The following is a 19,066-nucleotide window of genomic DNA, read 5'->3' as shown; positions in this document are numbered from 1 at the left end:
CGTGTCGTCACATGGCTGAAGCAGACCTTCACCGAGGCTGATAAGAACGGCGACGGCAGCTTAAGCATCAGCGAGGTGCTGCAGCTCCTGCACAAACTCAACGTCAACCTGCCCCGACAGAAGGTCAAACAGATGTTCAAGGTACAGACACATGAAGAGCAGGGCCACTTCAACAAGTGACGGCATACAGGAATTGTGCAGATTCAGTGGATAGTCATCAGCTGAATATAAAAATCCTAACAGTAATCGTGTGCAGTTTAGCCAAATAGCAATTTGCTGCTTTGTAGGATTTTCTTTCTCCACGGGGAGAAACATTTCACTGTGGTCAACAAACACAGAAAGGATTTCCAAACACTCATACTGACCAAATGTTCCTTCAACTAAATCACAATATTGGTGCGTCAGTGTTAAATTACAAGTTCAACAGAATCTGCACAGCTGCTGTTTACCTGTAGCTGATAAAACTGTATTCTAATATTTGCACATGAAATTGAAATGTGTCTTGTAGAGGCAACATATTGGAGTGTATCTCACCAAACTTCATATTGTTAAACAGGTTGTTTCCTCTCATAACATTCACAGTACATTCACTAAATCAACAGTAAATATCTCTGAATCCACACATGTTGTCTGTATCACAAATGGAGTCCCCCTGTCTGCAGTTTGTGTTTTGGTTTGTAAGTTTTGAAACCAGATCGAATTCAGCTACCCAAAACTCAACTGATAGCAATTACGACTCAGCTCATTTTGGTTACTCTGAAATGTAACATACACACAATCAGGTTACAGTCTCTCACTGACTGTGCCTGTCGTCTGCTTCATGTGTTTTTATGTGTTGTAAGTTGATAGATATGCAGAGAGGGAGGACAGAGAGGCAAGCTGATGTGCTGCAGTGCCATGCCATGGCAAGCTAACGGTTGGTAATGGATAAAACTGAGCAAAATGTAGCACAGGGTGTCAGTTTGAGTCAGTGACTGATATGTGGCAGGACCTGTTGGGTTCAGCAGGTCTAATGTTAAAGACACTATACAGGTCTGGCTCAAGTCTCAGTTTTAGCTGATGAAGTAATTACTCTCTGGTGGAACTTTCCCAGAGAAAGATGGAAGCAAGTTTGTCCTCTGAAAAATCCAGCGAATTGAAAAACAAATTTTCTCAGTTTTTTTTAATTCTCTGTCCATGTGTTAATTGATAATTTATCTATTTTCTGCTAAATATGTGTTAAAAATGTATCCATCCCTTTTTGTGTAAAAAAAAAAAAAAAAATCAATTCAGTTCATCCAATTAATTTGACTTTATGCAACTAGTTAGCTGCACTGGTCATATAAAGCTACACTTCACCATTACAAGGTTGTAGTAGCTAACAGAGCAATACAAAGAGAGATGGGAGGAGATGTGTGTTTGCATATCAGAGGGCAAAACCTTTGTTTTCATTTCCAAAATGGTGTGTTGGGGGTTTAATGGATTCATCTCTCTACTGCCTGCTCTGCAGCAGCTCTGCAGCAGCTCTGCAGCAGCTCTGCAGCAGGTCTGCTGTAGCTCCGTTTTGCACTGAGCTCTAAGCCAACCCACTTTTTAGCAGTCCAAGCTGATGAAAATCTCTGTTGTAATTGTGCATCGTTCAAATATTTGCTTTTACAAGGAAATATGTCACAGTACGGAAGCTACAGATGCTCAAACTTCCATCTCACAGGGACTTTAACTCCTGCCACACAGCATATTTGTACAGAGGGACTTCGGACAGACGGTTAAAACAGAGAAAATGAAATGCCTACAAATGGAACAGGCTTGGTGTGTATTGACTCGGTCACCTCAAAGCTGAAGTATTAGTAAGTTTGGTCATCCTGATTTTTAGAGCAACACACTGACAGGTTGATTTAACTGTTGAATATAAAATGTTATTACAATCCATTCAACTCTCATCATGCATTTGACTTTATAGATGTGAAGCTTGTCTAATTTACAATTTGTAACATGTCACATTGAATATGCAGTCCAGTTCCTTTAGACAGTAAATGGGCTCATCAGGTCACTTGAGACTGCAGTATGTGCTCACTTGCTGGCAGATTGTGAATGAGCAGTAAAGACGCTCTGACTGATTGCCACCACTACAGATGTTGGCAAACAACCGGCTCAGTTACTAACTGTCCTCCTCAGCAGAGGGATTAGCATGCTGCCGTGTTAGGCGTCTTGTTTTAGCCTCCCTCCAACATAGCAGCTTGCCGTCACTAAGTCCTGCAGACTGTTGGCGGTCGCCCATATGGTGCTGCTGGGACACAGATGGCCTCTGGTGTAATGCAGGGTAACACAGCAGGGACAGATCTGGACCTGTGTGTGGACATTCATGAAGAATTGTGTGTTTACAATCACTCGGCTAGTTCTTTATCATATTTTAACAGTGAAACCAATAATAAATCCATCTACTGATCATGAAATCTGTCTGTTATCTCATAGCTGATCCTGATAGTGGTCAGCGCCGTCACGATGGGCACGCGCATCAGCACAGCTATGCTTGCGTGCTACAGTCAGATGCCTCTGCTTATAATATACCTGCGTACAACAATGGAACAGGAATGTCACAAGTGGTATTTCTGTCATCACTGCAGGACTCACTCAGAGCCCATCATATGATGACCTGATTAACGGGCTGACAGCAGGTAAAACAGACGTGTGTCTCTACAGAGCCTCCAGTAGCTGCTGAAAAATGCCTCTTCTATAGTTCTGTAGTGGACCATTTATGCAAAGTTCATAAAGTTTTATTGTTATACCAAAGAACAGAAATATATAACTCTCTTTAAGCATTAATGTGCTGCATGCGAGTGACCTGTCAGTCGGTAGAACCTCATGTGTACTCCTCTTGGTTTGTTTCTAAAAAGTCTGTGTGAACAGGAATCAAACCAGAACTAAAATGCAACAATGTATCATATTTTTACCCTTGATCTGGACCAAATGAACTGAACTGCAGGTGTGAAAGCAGCCTAAAAGAAGAACCATGACCATCTACCTCCAATATGTTATTTACATACCCTGTACAGGATAGTTGCAGGTAATGTTGTGTACATTTCGTAAAAGTCAGGTACTGTTGCTATTTGAATCACAGTCAGGTGGAGGATTGTCCTTGCGTATTAAAGCAAATTGCACTGTTATAGAATTGAACATATAAATCCTCACAGAAACTCATAGTAACAACAGATGCTCCTGTGATATACAGTCAATGATTTGTGCACCAATTCAGTTTAATTTGAATTAGAAGTAAGGGAAATGACTGAGTTTACCAGAGTTCAAATTTACCGTCAACTCAAACAGACATCAGTTTGTTTCCACCAAAACTGGAATCAGAGCATCACAGCTGAGTCAATCGGGAGACTGTCAGCAGAATCCTTCAGGTGAGAGCTGTGTGAAGGATGAAAATAGCAAAACCTGCAGGGAGAAAAACCTGCACTGACTTTAAATGCTGTTATTGTGGCAGTTAACCTCACCTCAGTGCTTTCTTTCTCCACTTTGATTGTTTACTTGTCGTACTAGTGCTGTTGTCTTTGATTTATTTTAATCCAAATGATCAGTAGTTGTTTATATCCGCAGTTTGTCTCGGGCACATTTACAGGATTTTATGATTTTCCTGTATGTGCATCAGGAGGCTGATCTCTCAGATTTTCCATTAAGACACCAACTCACAGTAACACGTCAGGAACTTAAAAACACAAGCAGAGTGGAAAAACAGAAGCTTTTAGCTGTTACTGGCCAACCTTTAACCCAGGCATGTCAAACTGGTCCACAGGGGGGCCGGTGTGGCTGCAGGTTTTTGTGCCAACCAACCAAGAGCACATAGTTTGACCAATCAACTGTCTGAAGACGGAGATCAGTTGATTAAATGAGTCAAGTCTGGTGTGCTGCTACTTGGTTGGAAACAAAACCTGCAGCCACACCGGCCCCCCTGTGGACCAGTTTGACATGCCTGCTTTAACCTTTCTGCATTTCAAACAAGGTGTGACTGACCATTAGATAATTTAGTCGATAGAAAATGAGCCCAGTTGTCAGTGTCCAGGGTGTTTTGCGATAATACAGCTTGTAGTAATTAAGTATATCAAAAATACTTTGCGCTTCCACATACATAAAGTTCACCTCAACACTTTCCACATGAAAACAAGCTCATTTAGAGCTTAATTTCCTCTGCTTTTCATAGAGCAACTCCTCCAGGCATTCTCTTGTGATGGAAAGCAAAGTAAGAACACACTAGTCTGTACATGCCCATCTGATGTGATTCACTGTGGAGGAAGCCGTATAGGAAAAATATGTCATTGTTGTTGTTTTAGTACTGTGAATCAAAGTGGGTGGAGTATCAGCCCAACATTTTAAAGTAAATGAATTTAAACTGCAGAGTTATTCAGCATTGGTTGACGAGGGAGGGAGGTGGGCAGGAAGGAAACTTAACTGAATGTAACTGAATTTAACTAAACTGTTTTAATTAGACCAGGATTAAACCCTTTGAAACCCACATCAACATCACTTTTCTTGTGCTGCATTCAGAATTCAGATTTAGTATTTAAAATATTATATTTATATACTAATATTTAAGTATTTAAACCATTGGATCCCAAGCAAATTGGTTTGAATTCTTTTGAAAATATCAGAAAAAAAGGCAATAAGTAACTTGACAAGAAATGTCATACATAATGCAAAAAATTAGTAGATTTAGATAATGACTTTAACATTTTAAGATAATATAAAATATCAAAAAGCATTAAAAAAAACAAAACCTTCCTGTTGTTTTTTTAAACAAATTTTCTGGTAATTGTACTTTTTCCTAATTTTTTGCTTGTCACCTTCTCCCCATGTTTTTGAAAGAAATCAAGCCAGTTTACTCAGGTTTTAAATGGTTATAATATCTGCCAGAAATGACTGCCTCAAGTAAAATACAACAGAGGGTGACAGAATTTCATTTGTGGTGCCTGCAACATTCATCCATTACAATAACATAAGCTGTTGAAGACACTAGAGAGCTCCAAAAAGCTAGTAAGTCAAGTCAATTTTATTGAAAAAGCCCATGATCGCAAAACACGTTTTGCCTCAGAGGGCTTTACAGCATACGACATCCCTCTGCCATTAGACCCTCACATCACTTAAGAAAAAATGACTGAAAAAGAACCCCTGTAAGTCCCATGCGTATATTGATAGTGGAGGCGTGGCTCATAATAATGGCAGTAGAAGGTTGCGTCAAGCACGACCACAGGTATAGCTTCGGACAGGACCACAGCAATGGCAAAACCAAGACCATGATCAGGGCGAGCTGGGGTACAGTATCAGTGCAGCCACAGCACGAACACAACCAAAGGCAGGATCACAGCACCAGCACAGCTATCAGGCGCAGCCAAGATTGCTGCCAGGATCCGGGAAAACTAGGAAACAAGGGAGCAGGAATGCTCCAGAGAGGCAACGGAGTTAGTGTAATGCAGTAAACACACAAGCATTTTCAGATTGAGGGAGCAAGAAAAGGAAAAAGGAGCTCCTTGACCGAAACTGGAAGATGGTTCCATAGGAGAGGAGTGTGGTAACTGAAGGCTCTGGCTCCCATCCTCCTTTTGGTGACTTTGGGAACCATAAGTAACCCTGCGTTTTCAGAGCGCAGTGATCTTGGGGTTGGTAAGGGACTATGAGCTGCGACAGATGGGGTGGAGCCTGACTATTTAGAGCTTTGTAAGTAAGGAGGAGGATTTTAAATTCAATCCTGGATTTCACAGGGAGCCAGTGCAAAGAAGCTAAAACAGGAGAAATATGGTCCCTTTTCTTGGTTCCCGTTAGAACACATGCAGCAGTGTTCTGCACCAGTTGGAGAGACCTAAGAGATATGTTGGGGCAACCGAATAATAAAGAGTTACAGTAATCCAGCCTAGAAGTAACAAATGCATGTACTAATTTTTCTGCATCTGTCTGGGACAGGATATGTCTAATTTTTGCCATGTTACACAAGTGAAAGAAAGCAGTCCTAGAAGTTTGTTTTATAAGATAAGATAATCCTTTATTAGTCCCACAGTGGGGAAATTTCCAACATTGCAGCAGCAAAGGGATAGCAAAATAGCAAGATAACTGTGCAAAATAAACTATATTAATAAATAAGTACAAAAACGTGCAGGATGAAGATGAAGGAAATAAGCACAGAGGACGACATAAACAAACAATATATACAGTATTTACAACGCCGAGAAACTCAACAGTTAAATAAAGAATGTTCACAGTTGCATGGGTGAAAGTGAAATTGCACTTGTGGTATTAAGCTGTACAAGTGGAGTCAGTTATTGTTGTGTGTGGTCTACTGGGAGCAGTGCTGGTTGTACAGTCTGACTGCAGCAGGGAGGAAGGACCTGCGGTAACGCTCCTGCGGCAAAAGATAGATCTTGATTGAATAAAACTCTGAGGTTCCTTACAGTTGTGCTAGAGGCCAAGGTAGTGCCATCTAGAGAAATTACATCCTTCTGTGGTGTTTGGGGCCATTTCTGAGGTATTTGGGGCCAAGAACATCAACTTCAGTTTTGTCTGAATTCAATATCAAGAAATTACGGCTCATCCAGGCTTTTATGTCCTTAAGACATGTTTGAGGTCTAGATAACTGGTCAGTTTCATCTGGTTTCATAGATAGATACAGTTGCGTATCATCAGCAATCATCAACAATGGAAATTTACAGAGTGATTTCTAATTATGTTGCCTATGGGGAAGCATATATAAGTGTATCTTGACTTACTGTTTTGTCACACATACTGAACCCAAGGTCAACTGAGAGTCTAAAGTCATGCTAGCAGCTCTGTAGGGCTATACTAAATACTGACATCAGCGTGCTAACACAAGTTTGGTTTTGATTAGTTATTTGATGTTATGAATGTGGGTTTGGTGTGCTTGAGATCAGTGGAGCTTCTTGTGATTGGTCAGGCAGCGGGAACTCAATACCACAGAGCTCCCTGCTGTGCACATTTGATTGATGTCATTGGTGCAAGATGGCAGCATTTATCCAGAATATTTAGACTTCATTGTTATATTGTAGGAGGAAGTGACATGTTATCCATCTTTGTGCAATCATTGATTTGACTATTGATTGCTTCAGCTGCAGTGTCACAGTGTCACAGTGTCATTGCTCCTTGCAAATGATATGATTCCACCAGAAGAGTGTTATGCTCCAGACTTTTCCTTGCTTGGTGTTGAGTGGTGTGTTGTTGTTGTTGCCCATGAGTCCCAAGAAGTTGGCTGGCTGTGATAGCTGGAGTTGTAAATGACATCAAAGACATGGCCTCCTCCAGCAGAGGCTTTGTTCAATGATTTATCAGAGCAGGGACTCACAGATGAGGAGGAAAAGCTTTGTAGGAAGAGAAGGCTGCAATTCTAAGTGATGAATTTATCCATATTAGCTGTTGAGCTAAAGCACAGGGCACAAGGCTGCTAACAACTTAAGTGGCTGGATTCATGCATAATGAATGGGCATGAATAAGGCTAGATTGATGTCTTCTATCCAATAAAAAGACTCCATTCTGCAGCTGTGCTTCCGCTACTTTGTTACCCTCCTGGGGCTAAGATGTGTCCTGAATAAGAGGAAACACTTCTGAACAGAATTCCTCACTTTAGAGAAAGGTTCAGGATGCAAGTTAACTGCTGATTTGTTGTCATTTGTTTTCACCTTATGTTGCTGGTCACCACAGATTCTTATAGGTAAGAAAGTTAACAGTGGAATGAATCTGTAACACCTGCACACTTGTTTCATGCCATACAAGTTTATTCAAGACAACGATTCAATACTGCTTGGGTCTTTGTCAAGTCAAATGTTTAAAAAGATAAAACCACACCTATATTTATACATAAAGCAAGCCAATAGGCAGACGAGCTCTTCGGTAGCAAATGTGGTTAACCATCTGAACTATTGAGGGTTGTAAAACAATTGAAAATCAACAATTAAATAAATTGCACAGAAAACACATAGAAAAACTACATATGAAGAAGAAAACAGTGATGTCAAGGCAGTATTACAAAACGTCAAACATGTCTCATTTGATAAAAACACTATATCAAGATTCTTTATATCAAAGTTTTTCTATATATTTAAATACTTAATATTAAAATCCATCATCAGTCTACATCACTTACATTCACGGTCTTATTAAATTAAGGTTATGGGAGAACAGAAGTAATCTCACTGCAGTCTTACCACCACACAGACAATGTCAGCTCAGAGCTCAGTTCTTTAATTATTCTTGTCTTGTGAGTAAAACTATCTGAATGCATCTGTGCCTGTCACTCGTGTGTCACTAACTCACAACTTAGTGACAACTAAGTGACATGTATGTAAAACCAACAGCAAAGTCTGGTGACAGGAAGTGTTTGTCTTGTCTCTCTTGAGTCATTTGGCTTCCTGTGTTTGGGCTGTGTTGGACAGAAAATGTGGTGGTGACAGTTGGAAGAAAATGTGTTAGTGGAGCAAGTTTTGACTTTGCCGTCAGAGAACTGACACTGAGACTTTTTCCCTGTTAGTGGAGGGGACTAATGACTTCAGTGTGGTCTGTGTGCCGGGTTGCGTGCCTTCTTCTCTGCTATTGATGTGTGCATTCGGCTACAGCCTCGTCCTCGCAGGAGATTCAATACACTTTGACAATAAAGTTTGCACTTTGTACAAAACTATAGCAAGCAAAGCAGGACAGCCAAAGAAAAACTGTGTGAACCTGTGGATTCCAGGTCATCCAAAAAGCAACAGGCTTTGAAGCTAGTTTTCATAGGGGCTCAGACACTATTTGAAGGTGAAAGTCATACGCCAATTTTAAGAACTTCAGTGCTTTGTACATTTCCCCTTGTCTGGCAACATCTTTACCATATTGAATGAATCTGAATCTGGGAGAAAGAAGATTTGGCCCAAAAAGACTAAAATGATACAAGAGGCGTCTGTGGATAAATTTTTGCCCCACGAAATGACTCGTTTCACTTTTAGAATTTGATCCATTTGGTCCATTTTATTTCCATTCATGTTACTGGAGAGCTAAACCGGAAGTAGCTGGCTCGGCAGGTGAAAGTCTCTAGTGCACCTTATTGATAGGTCCAATGATGCAGATCATCTGTGTCATTTTAAATAGTTAAATAGTTGAACTTTTTTGGCTTTATGTACCACTGAGCAACTTTCATAGGAAAGAATAGGGCCAACACTGTAGGCATTTTTGCTTTACATATTGGCTCGAATTAGGCTTGGGTTGTATGTAATATTTCATACACTCCTGAAATTTCACCGGGATATTCAATGTATGATGGTGTAAGTGTGTAGCATTCACTTCATTCAAACTTGACAGAAACAAAATAAAACTCACCCAAATCATTGTGGTTACTCTTGCTAATTATCTAGTTAGTGAGTCCACTGTTTCAACAATGACCAGCCTCAGTTTGGTCCAAATAAGTCCTTAATTCACCAAGTTAGATGTAAAAAAATAAAACGTGCTGTAATTCCCCAAAGTCTGTCTCTGCCTGCTGTTTACAGTCCGGTAACTTCTTTAGCTGCGGGAAAATCTTCAAGCAGGGGACCCAGTGCAGCACTTCATTTATAGGGAAACTGAGATAAGTCACCTCCCAAACATGTGACAGTTTTTTTAAAATCTAAAGGTCCTATTAAGTATTAAAAGACAATCTGCATGCTGTCTAATTAACAAAAGCAAACTTGCAACATTTCTTTACTAGACCTTCACCAGACACACAGGTCTAGTACAGAAACATTGCGTCCAAACCCTCCCTCTTCTACACACCTGTCTTGAAATCGATGTGCAACATGTTGTTCTGTTCTTTATTCAAGGATTTACAAACCACATTGAACTTATTTATACAGTTAGACATCTGACGCTCAAATAATAAAACTCCAGTGGAATGTTATTTCCCCACTATGAAGGGAGAAACTCAGTCATTTTGTATTCATGTGCTGCTCTCTGATACTCTGTTCCAAGCCCAGTGTGTGTCGCAGACTGAGCTGCTCAGAGGCCAAGCTCCAACTAGCAAAGACGTCATCGCCCGACAGCGAGCGGCTGCTGCTGCGTGGCATATGGAGCCAGTCACTGACTGCCTCAGTAAACTAAAGCAAGGATTACATGGGTCATGACGTGACCCCCGCAGTGCTCTCGTTAGGCTCCTTTAGCCTTTTGGAGGCTGACTCGCTGTCTGTCCAGTTCATTACAACTACATACCCAAACTGATCTTTGTGACATGAGCTGGAAACAGTCAGGTCAGTACAGACACAGAGATGATAATGAGGTCAAAGTTAATCAGACGAGTGCTATGTTGGTCAATTAATAGTTTGACAAAATGCATTTATTACCAGCTGCTAACGAGAGAAAACAGACTTTATGAAACAAAAACTGATTACATTTTTCTATCAACGATGAGGTAAGAGGTGACTGAAATACACAAAGTTTTTGTGAGCTAATTTATCTATATTAAATGCAAAAAGACTAATATGTTAAGTATTTTCGTCACCTACAACTGCAGTAAAAGTTTTTTTTCCTTGAGTAAGACCAGAGTATTTTTATTAAACTAAAAATTCACAAAAAACATGAAATCACATGAAAAAATGAACACTAAATCAAACAAAATTTAATTATAAACTGTCTTTAAACATTTTTGATGATTTCTATGTTACCAAATTTCTTGCTTTTGATGGTTGAGGTTGAGGTGGAAATGTAGCGAAAAAAAAAAACGAAGCTGATACACAGAATTGCTGGTGTCAGTAGTAGCTGTTAAAAGTATGTCAAAAAATTTGAGAATTTTAAACAGAGACTGTGATGGGAAGAACAAACCGAAGTAAAACTGTTCCTTGTTCTCTTTGTGTGTGTAGGAAGCAGACACAGATGACAACCAGGGGACACTGGGCTTTGAAGAGTTCTGCTCCTTTTACAAGATGATGTCAACCCGTAGGGACCTGTACCTCCTCATGCTCACCTACAGCAACCACAAAGACCACCTGGACACAGACGACCTGGCCCGCTTCCTAGAGACTGAGCAAAAGGTAGACACTGTCTGCATTTCAGCTTTTCAACTACTACTAAGATTGACATTGAAACATGCATAACTGATTTATTGTTGGATAACTGCTGAACTTAGAATGGTCAGCTTAAAAAGGCTATAATAGTGCTGCAGCAGAACTAGACACTTTTTTTCACTCATTCTTCTTCCTTGTCTAAACTTGGAGCCTATGTTACTCACAATGCAACTCGGCAGTAAACAGTTTGGCTGGAGATTTGTTTGTAATTCTGTGTATTTGCTTAATTTCTATTTGTCTGACATTCAGACCGGAAGCCTGCACAGCTGTAGACCACTGTCTGACCAAAAAACAACAAAACCTGTTGGTTTTTGCAAGTCATCGCTGTTTTTCAGCCATAAAGTGTTGGTGGTTTTTAGTGACCCGTTGCTGTTTTTCCATTGGGATAGTGCCAAAAAGTGTTTTTTTTTTTCTACAATGACATCACTGCACCTCCTTGGATAATAACACACAAACAGAGCATTTTAAGCTAATAAAAAAGGATCTTTTCCTAACCATAGCCAAGTATTTTTTGTGCTAAAATGTAACCACGTTAACCACAATGTTAAAATGTCTTATTGTATCTGCTACATGCTGGGTCTTCAACCTTGAGGGAACCCTGGGGAGTCCTCAGAGTTACTGTAGGGGGTCTGCCAAATTAGTTTAGCAATTTAAATATCATAAATGTTTGTTTACCACAGAGCATATTTTCTGCCATTATCTAAACTCTAATGGCTCATCCCTTCTTTTATATCTGAGCTACCAAACAGTTGCAAACAGTTAAAAGCTTACACTCCTCAGGAAAAAACAGACATGCATGAATATTTCTGTCTCTATCATCCCAATTTGTGTGCAGTAGTGGTCTTTTATTGCTCAAGGCCTTGAAAAGGTTCTTGGTAAACAGTGAACCAATCAAATTTAAAAGCCCTTCATGAACTGCTTTAAAAACTCAGCAGAAGTTTGCCGTTTCTGCTCTTTCTCAGTTTTGTGGGCTGAACACCCATTAGGCTCCTCGTTTTTTGCTTCTGCAAGGTGGTAGGTCAAAAGCTTAAGTGAGTAGCCATCGGGCCCTGAAGTGGTGCTAAATGTAGGGAAATAAAGACAGTGAGGGCCCTTCAGGGGCATTAGCATTAGTACCATCACAGCACTTGAGATGCACTACTAAAAGGTTTCTCCTCACTAATGATGCCACCGCCTCAAAAAGCAAAAAAGAGCAAATGAGCTGGTTTTTCTTTAAGGACCCAGAGCGTTCGTCCTTCAGCTAATTTGCACTGTGGCAGGCTGTTTAAATGTTTAGAAACAGTCACTTAAAAAGCAGAAGGCTATGTTTGAATAGATTTCGTCAGTTCTGCTCAGGTAGACAATTACACTCAGCATTTAGTTCTTACACTCAGCAATTAGTTCTGGCACCTTGAATAAGATGGCTTTCCTTCTTCTGTTATTGGACAGCGGTGGAAGCAGATGTGTGAAGTGATTTGCTTGAGAATGATGTCAACATGCAGCAGAGTTATCTAATTAACTACACACTTTGCTGCTATCTGTGTTTTTGGGCCTCAAATAACAAAAAAAGAGGGTGTGAAATGGTCCAGGTTGTGGATTCAAGTGTCTGTTGGAGTGCTGCTGTTGGTTGTGTGTCTTACTGTACTGCTCTGGAGCTGATAACTGACTGAACTGTGGTAATGGCAAACAATAGCCAGTCTCTCTTCCCACGCTGTCCAAACTAAACTGTTCCCAAGGCAGAAGGGAAGAGAACAGTGTTGTTGGACATTTAGTTGGACAACCTTACAACTACCACATTATTAGACTGGTCAGTCTTTCTGTATTAATGAATATCTCAGAGCCTGTTTACACCTGGTGTTGCCATGAATTTCAGTGAACAGAATATGAGTGGACAGCTGAGACGCATTACCGCCCACGTCACTTACACTCGAAAGTCAAAGGGCTGTGCACACAGTTATTACATCTTAGTCACATTCATGATTGTGTCAGTACAGCTGGAGATATGGCTGTCAGCAGAATTAAGCAGTCTCCTTCCACAGGGCAAAATGATGGACAGTCACGCAACACCTCATCCAACATGGCATAAAACGGGAAAGTTGCAGCATGTTGGCACACTGCCATCAATACAACAGCCAGGTCTCACTTCCAGCTCGTCATATACCACTGCTTTGCCAGTGGATGTCAGTGTCAGACACCAACGCACAGAGGCACCTTTTACGGCTCTATATAAATCTCTGCTGGGCTGGTTCCTTCTTATTTGTGTATTTATGGTTTTTTTGTAACCTTAACCACAAACTTTTCAAGTAAACTTAAGCCATAATGCGTTTTCATCCTGGTCGTGGAACTGTGGACCAGCTCTGGACCCTTTGCAAGGTCCTTGAGGGTGCATGGGTGTTTGCCCAACCAATCCACATGTGTTTTGTGGACTTGGAGAAGGCATTCGACCGTGTCCCTCAGGGAGTCCTGTGGGGGGTTCTCCGGGAGTATGGAGTATCGGACCCCCTGATACGTGCTGTCAGACTCATTTCCATTTAGGGTTGGACTCCGACAGGGTTGCCCTTTGTCATCGATCCTGTTCATAACTTTTATGGACAGAATTTCTAGGCGCAGCCAGGGCGTTGAGGGGGTCCGGTTTGGTGACCTCAGGATTGGGTCACTGCTTTTTGCAGATGATGTGGTCCCGTTTGTTTCTTCGGGCTGTGACCTTCAGCTCTCACTGGATCGTTTCGCAGCTGAGTGTGAAGCGGCTGGGATGAGAATCAGCACCTCCAAATCCAAGATCTCAGCCGGAAAAGGGTGGAGTGCCCTCTCCAGATCGGGGAGGAGATCCTGCCACAAGTGGAGTTTAAGTACCTCAGGGTCTTGTCCACGAGTGAGGGAAGGATGGAGCGGGAGATCAACAGGCAGATCGGTGCGGCTTCTGCTGTAATACAGACTTCGCACCGATCTGTCGTGGTAAAGAGGGAGCTGAGCCAAAAGGCAAAGCTCTCGATTTACCGGTTGATCTTCGTTCTTACCCTCACCAATGGTCACAAGCTTTGGGTAGTGACCGAAAGAACAAGATCACTGGTACAAGCGGCCAAAATGAGCTTCCTCCGTAGGGTGGCTGGGCTCTCCCTTAGAGATAGGGTGAGAAGCTCAGTCATTCAGGAGGAGCTCGGAGTAGAGCTGCTGCTCTTCCGCGTTGAGAAGAGCCAGATGAGGTGGCTCGGGCAACTAATTAGGATGCCTTCAGGATGCCTCCCTGGTGAGGTGTTCAGGGCATGTCCCACCGGTAGGAGGCCCCAGGGAAGACCCAGGACACGCTGGAGAGACGATGTCTCCCAGCTGGCCTGGGAACGCCTCGGGATCCCCAGGGAAGAGCTGGATGAAGCAGCCGGGGAGAGGGAGGTCTGGGCTTCCCTGCTTAGGCTGCTGCCCCAGCGACCCAATCCTGGATAAGCAGTAGACAATGGATGGATGGATGGATGGAAGAGAAGTGGTCAAATGGGTCCTAGACCACCTCAGCAGGTGGTCTGAGTGATCGGATCACAGTGTATCTCGGTGGTCATTTACAACTGTCCACTTGCGATCTGATCACACAAAACACATGTTAATACTAGGTGTAAAAAGGGCTGTTCATGTATTATAAATAAAGCCCACTGAACAATTTTTTTGATTGATCTAGACCTGTTATATTCATATAGACTATAGATATACACCTCAATTCTGACATTAAAGCTGGTATCTAAAAAAGGTCTCCGGCAGTATACCTAGAAGCCTCCTAAAGGCCTGAGGTGGAGGGTGAAAATAACTGCTGTAATGGTTCACATGGTAGAGTCACTGTCCACAGCACCAGTTCTGTCAGTGCAACAACACAGCACTGATTTGAGTCAACAGCAATGTCTTTCAGGACAATAGCATTTATTTTTGATAAATTATGGCTATGTAATCTTTTCTGCATTGAAAATGCATTATAAATGGGAGCTTATCTTTATATTTCAATGGCAAACAGATATGGGTGCAAAAAACTCTCCAAAGGAAATACAAAAAACAATTTAAAGTTAATAAACAGTTTAGTAATCTGATGTTGATGCTTTCTTACATATTTGCTGAAATGCAATAAAGCTGTGTGTGTGTGTGTGTGTGTGTGTGTGTGTGTGTGTGTGTGTGTGTGTGTGTGTGTGTGTGTGTTTGTGCGCGTGTGCGTGCGTGCGTGCGTGCGTGTGCGCACAGAGCTGTCAGCAGCTTGCAGGCTCTCTGCTGCTCAGTGAGCTGTTTGGTGCCAGTCCTCAGTAACAATGGATGTGGGCTAACATCTGCTGAGTGTCTGGATTTCCTCTGCACACAACATGCTCTCATCCAGATTAGGATGGGATGGTTAGTGAACTCAGGTGGCACAGTGGCGTCGTGGTAAGCACTTTTGCCTCACAGCAAGAGGGTCTTTGGTTCGATCTGTGGGCGGGGCCCTTCTTTGCGGAGTCTGCATGTTCTCCCTGTGTCTGCGTGGGTTCTCTCCGGGGTCTCCGGCTTCCTCCCACATTCCAAAGACATGCAGGTCAGGTTGATTGGGGACTCTAAATTGCCCTTAGGTGTGACTGTGAGCGTGACAGGTTGTCTGTCTATATGTGTCAGCCCTGTGATAGTCTGGCAACCTGTCCAGGGTGTACCCCTCCTTCCGCCTGATGACAGCTGGGATTGGCTCTAGCCCCCGCAACCCTTGCGAGGACAAGCGGTTACGGACAATAAATGAATGGTTAGTGGACTCCACTTAAAACACTTTTAGGCACTCACCCTGCACAGTGCTGTAGAAGTGGGTTTGAAAGCCATTTTCTAAAATGGAAACAGTACTGTGGAAAAAAAGTCTCAGCAGGTTACTGAGCCAAAGCCACGGTCCCTCACATGGTTTACAGTGTCACAAAAACACGGACACACGATGAGAGTCCCGGCTGAGCCCCACCCCCTTTAAATGATTAATAGAGATGTGACTGATTGATCAGGGGGCTTTAAAGAGCAGCTACCAGACTGACAGCTCGATTGTGGAAGCAGGATGGACAGAAAACTGACAGTCGGGGAGCGCTCGCATCATCACATATTCAAGCTGGAGGGGAATTTCTTTACCAGGAATGCATTAGTTCTCGTTGTGTTTTTGGCGTATACATAGTTTCGGTTTTTGACATGCATTTACTTAATCTGTAGATGACCAAGGTGACCAAGGACCATTGCCTGGAGATTATCAACAAATTTGAGCCGTGCTCTGAGAACCAGAAGCAAGGAGTTCTGGGAATTGATGGTAAGTCCTCTTTAATTCCAATTCTCTTGTGTTTGGAACTGAACTGTATTTTTCTTCTGAAAGTTTTCTATTTCACCATCTACATATTAAATATTCTGTTCATATTTACTGCTATTCAAAGAATCCCCTTTCAGAACTAACGCTTAATGTTATTTTTTTCTAAAATGTTCCCCAACAAGGTCAGATTTTTGCAAAAGGACTTGTTGCAGTCCTTGGCTCTATCAAAGGTGTCAGATGGCTTTAAGCCAATCACTTTGGCTTTGAAGAATGGGCTCTTTTTATTCTTTTCTGAATAGCTGATTACATTCCATTCATCTGGCAGATGCTTCTGTCCGTAGAGACTCACAATGAGAGCATGTTCAGGGCTACAGTGCGAGTGCCACCAAGTGATGGGGATTTTTCTTTGGAAAGAGTATAGACTTTAATAAGTCATTCATTGCAAAGTCCAGAGTCTTTTATTAGTATTGACTGTTTGAAGGTAAAGTTACAACATAAGTTTCAGTATGTGTTTATGAATCCACGCTCACAGTTTGAATCATCTTTCTGGCTGCTGCTGTGCAGAATATCTGCTGTATTTTTATAGTGCTTAGAAAAGATATGACACAAAAACATCATTTTTTCCTGTCTCTTTTTGGAAAGATAAATCAATAAAATGAGAATATCTGACTGCTGAGTACACAGGTGGGAAATATTCTTGTATGCTTGTTTTGACTGATTAAGTTTAGAAACTTTTTATCTCTCTGTTTATTGAATATTTTAGGCACTGTGAGAGAAAAAAATATTCTCAGAGAACTAAATTAAAATATTTTGAGAAACAATATGCAAAAAGTATGTTAATGGAGAGAATAACAGAATACCATATACCTTGAAAACCAAATTGGCTGTTTTTAAGGGAATCACTCAATGATTTTAATGAAAAGTGGAAATATATAGCTCCTACAGGACGAAACTGTGGACAGGATATTTCAAGAATCAAAGTATTAGTTGACCCCGTAGTCGTGGGAATGTGATCTGAACAGGGGGTGCTGAAAGGAAAATTGTGTGTGTGCTTAATACTACTGACATTTTTATCATGAAAAATCAATGAAGCCAATATTCAAAAAACATTTTAAGAGATGAATTAAAATGAAAATAATGTAATTCCAAAAATAAAGTCATGATTTTATATATGAAATAAGAGATAAGGAAATGTTTGCAAATAAAATCCAAACACATACAAACAAAATTTAATTTAATTTATTATATATTTTAATTTAATATATTATATTTATATTGTTTAATAATATTTGTTATATCATACATATTTCCTATGAAATCCATCTTTTTAATGCCCCCGCACTAGCGGTAGCAAAGGCCAGAGGTATTATTTTTTTTATTTTATTGTTTCAGGTTATCTGTATGTACATTTGTCTAATTCTTGTGAGTGTAATATCTCCACAACACCTTCTTTAACACCTTTCTTTAAATTTCGCACTTATGGCCACTTGGACTCTAGTACGAACTGACTAGATTTTGGTGGCCAAAGGTGAAGGTCACTGTGACCTTGTATGTCTCATTTTCAAGAGCGCGATATCTCAAGAACACCTTTTTTCAAATTTGGCACAAACATCCATTTGGACTTTAGAATTAACTGATTTGAATTTGGTGACTGATCAGTCCTGATTAGCAGAACACGCCTGATGAAGCTAATCAGGTGTCTGGAACACAAAAAGATGGTAAATATACCACATTGGACCAGAAAGTGAGCACTATCTCTGTAGTTGTTGACATTTATTATATTACACGACTACTGTTTTAATTTGAGAATGAGTACTTCTGATATTAGAAGCTAGTGATTTGGTGTGAGATTTATATGCCCTATTGATAACATAATAAATGTAATTATCCTTGCAGTTTAAATTTCAGTAAATTAAGAAATGCGAGTATAATAAGTCAATTATATTCATATAGCCCCAAATCACAACAGAATACAGCGCTGGTCTAGACAATATTCTTTAACTTACAAAGACTCAACAACTACACTTAGACAGAGAGCTTCACAGCAACTACAACAATAAATATTATGATAACAGAAATATGGCATAATAATTTAAAAGATAAACTAAAAATAAATAAATAAAATAATATATATAGTATTTGATTCTGTGATAAAAAGTAAAGTAATTCAGTGTTGCGTTTTAAAGTTCTAAAAATGTGAGCCATGTCAGAATGGATGTAATGTAAAATTTAAAAAGCAAAGTAGTAAAGCTGCGTTTGTTTATTCCAGGTATAACGAATTACATGCGCAGCCCAGCGGGGGACATCTTTAACCCAGAACACTACATCGTGAGCCAGGACATGAACCAGCCGCTGTGCAACTACTTCATCGCCTCCTCACACAACACTTACCTGATGGGAGACCAGCTGATGTCACAGTCCAGGGTGGACATGTACGCCTGGGTGCTGCAGGCCGGCTGTCGCTGCGTAGAAGGTCAGCGTGGACACGTGGCACACACACTGATGAAGACATATATTCACACACACACACACACACACACACACACACATACACTCACTGTATACCAGCACAGTTTAACATAGGGTTAAAACGTAAAGTTATTTTTTAAAGCAAGTAGCAGTGCTGATATTTTTGGATTGAAGCTCATTTATATGCCTGTAGCAGTTCACTAAAGATGCTCTAGTGAGTATTTGCGGCAGCAGAATGTTGTACCTGGAACTTAGTCAAAATAAACTACAGGGTGTGTTCATGGTAAGGAAGGAACATGGCATCCAGTGC

At 41.0% G+C, this 19,066-nt stretch overlaps 1 protein-coding gene across 1 annotated transcript in view; it reads left to right on the top strand.

The window, feature by feature from the left end:
* Positions 1 to 19,066, top strand: part of plch2a (phospholipase C, eta 2a) — a 97,387-nt gene that overhangs the window by 30,466 nt on the left and 47,855 nt on the right. Inside the window, exons 4-7 of the mRNA XM_088082664.1 lie at positions 14 to 141; positions 10,836 to 11,006; positions 16,197 to 16,290; positions 18,557 to 18,760. Of these exons, the coding sequence (XP_087938790.1) occupies positions 14 to 141; positions 10,836 to 11,006; positions 16,197 to 16,290; positions 18,557 to 18,760 (597 nt within the window). The remainder of the gene's footprint in view (positions 1 to 13; positions 142 to 10,835; positions 11,007 to 16,196; positions 16,291 to 18,556; positions 18,761 to 19,066) is intronic.

Source organism: Plectropomus leopardus, chromosome 9, assembly GCF_026936395.1.
Source record: "Plectropomus leopardus strain MGB_pleo_1.0 chromosome 9, ASM2693639v1, whole genome shotgun sequence".
In the NCBI taxonomy this organism is placed as follows: domain Eukaryota; kingdom Metazoa; phylum Chordata; class Actinopteri; order Perciformes; family Serranidae; genus Plectropomus; species Plectropomus leopardus.
Note: the sequence above shows the minus strand (reverse complement) of the source record. Positions and strands in the feature narration are given on the sequence as shown.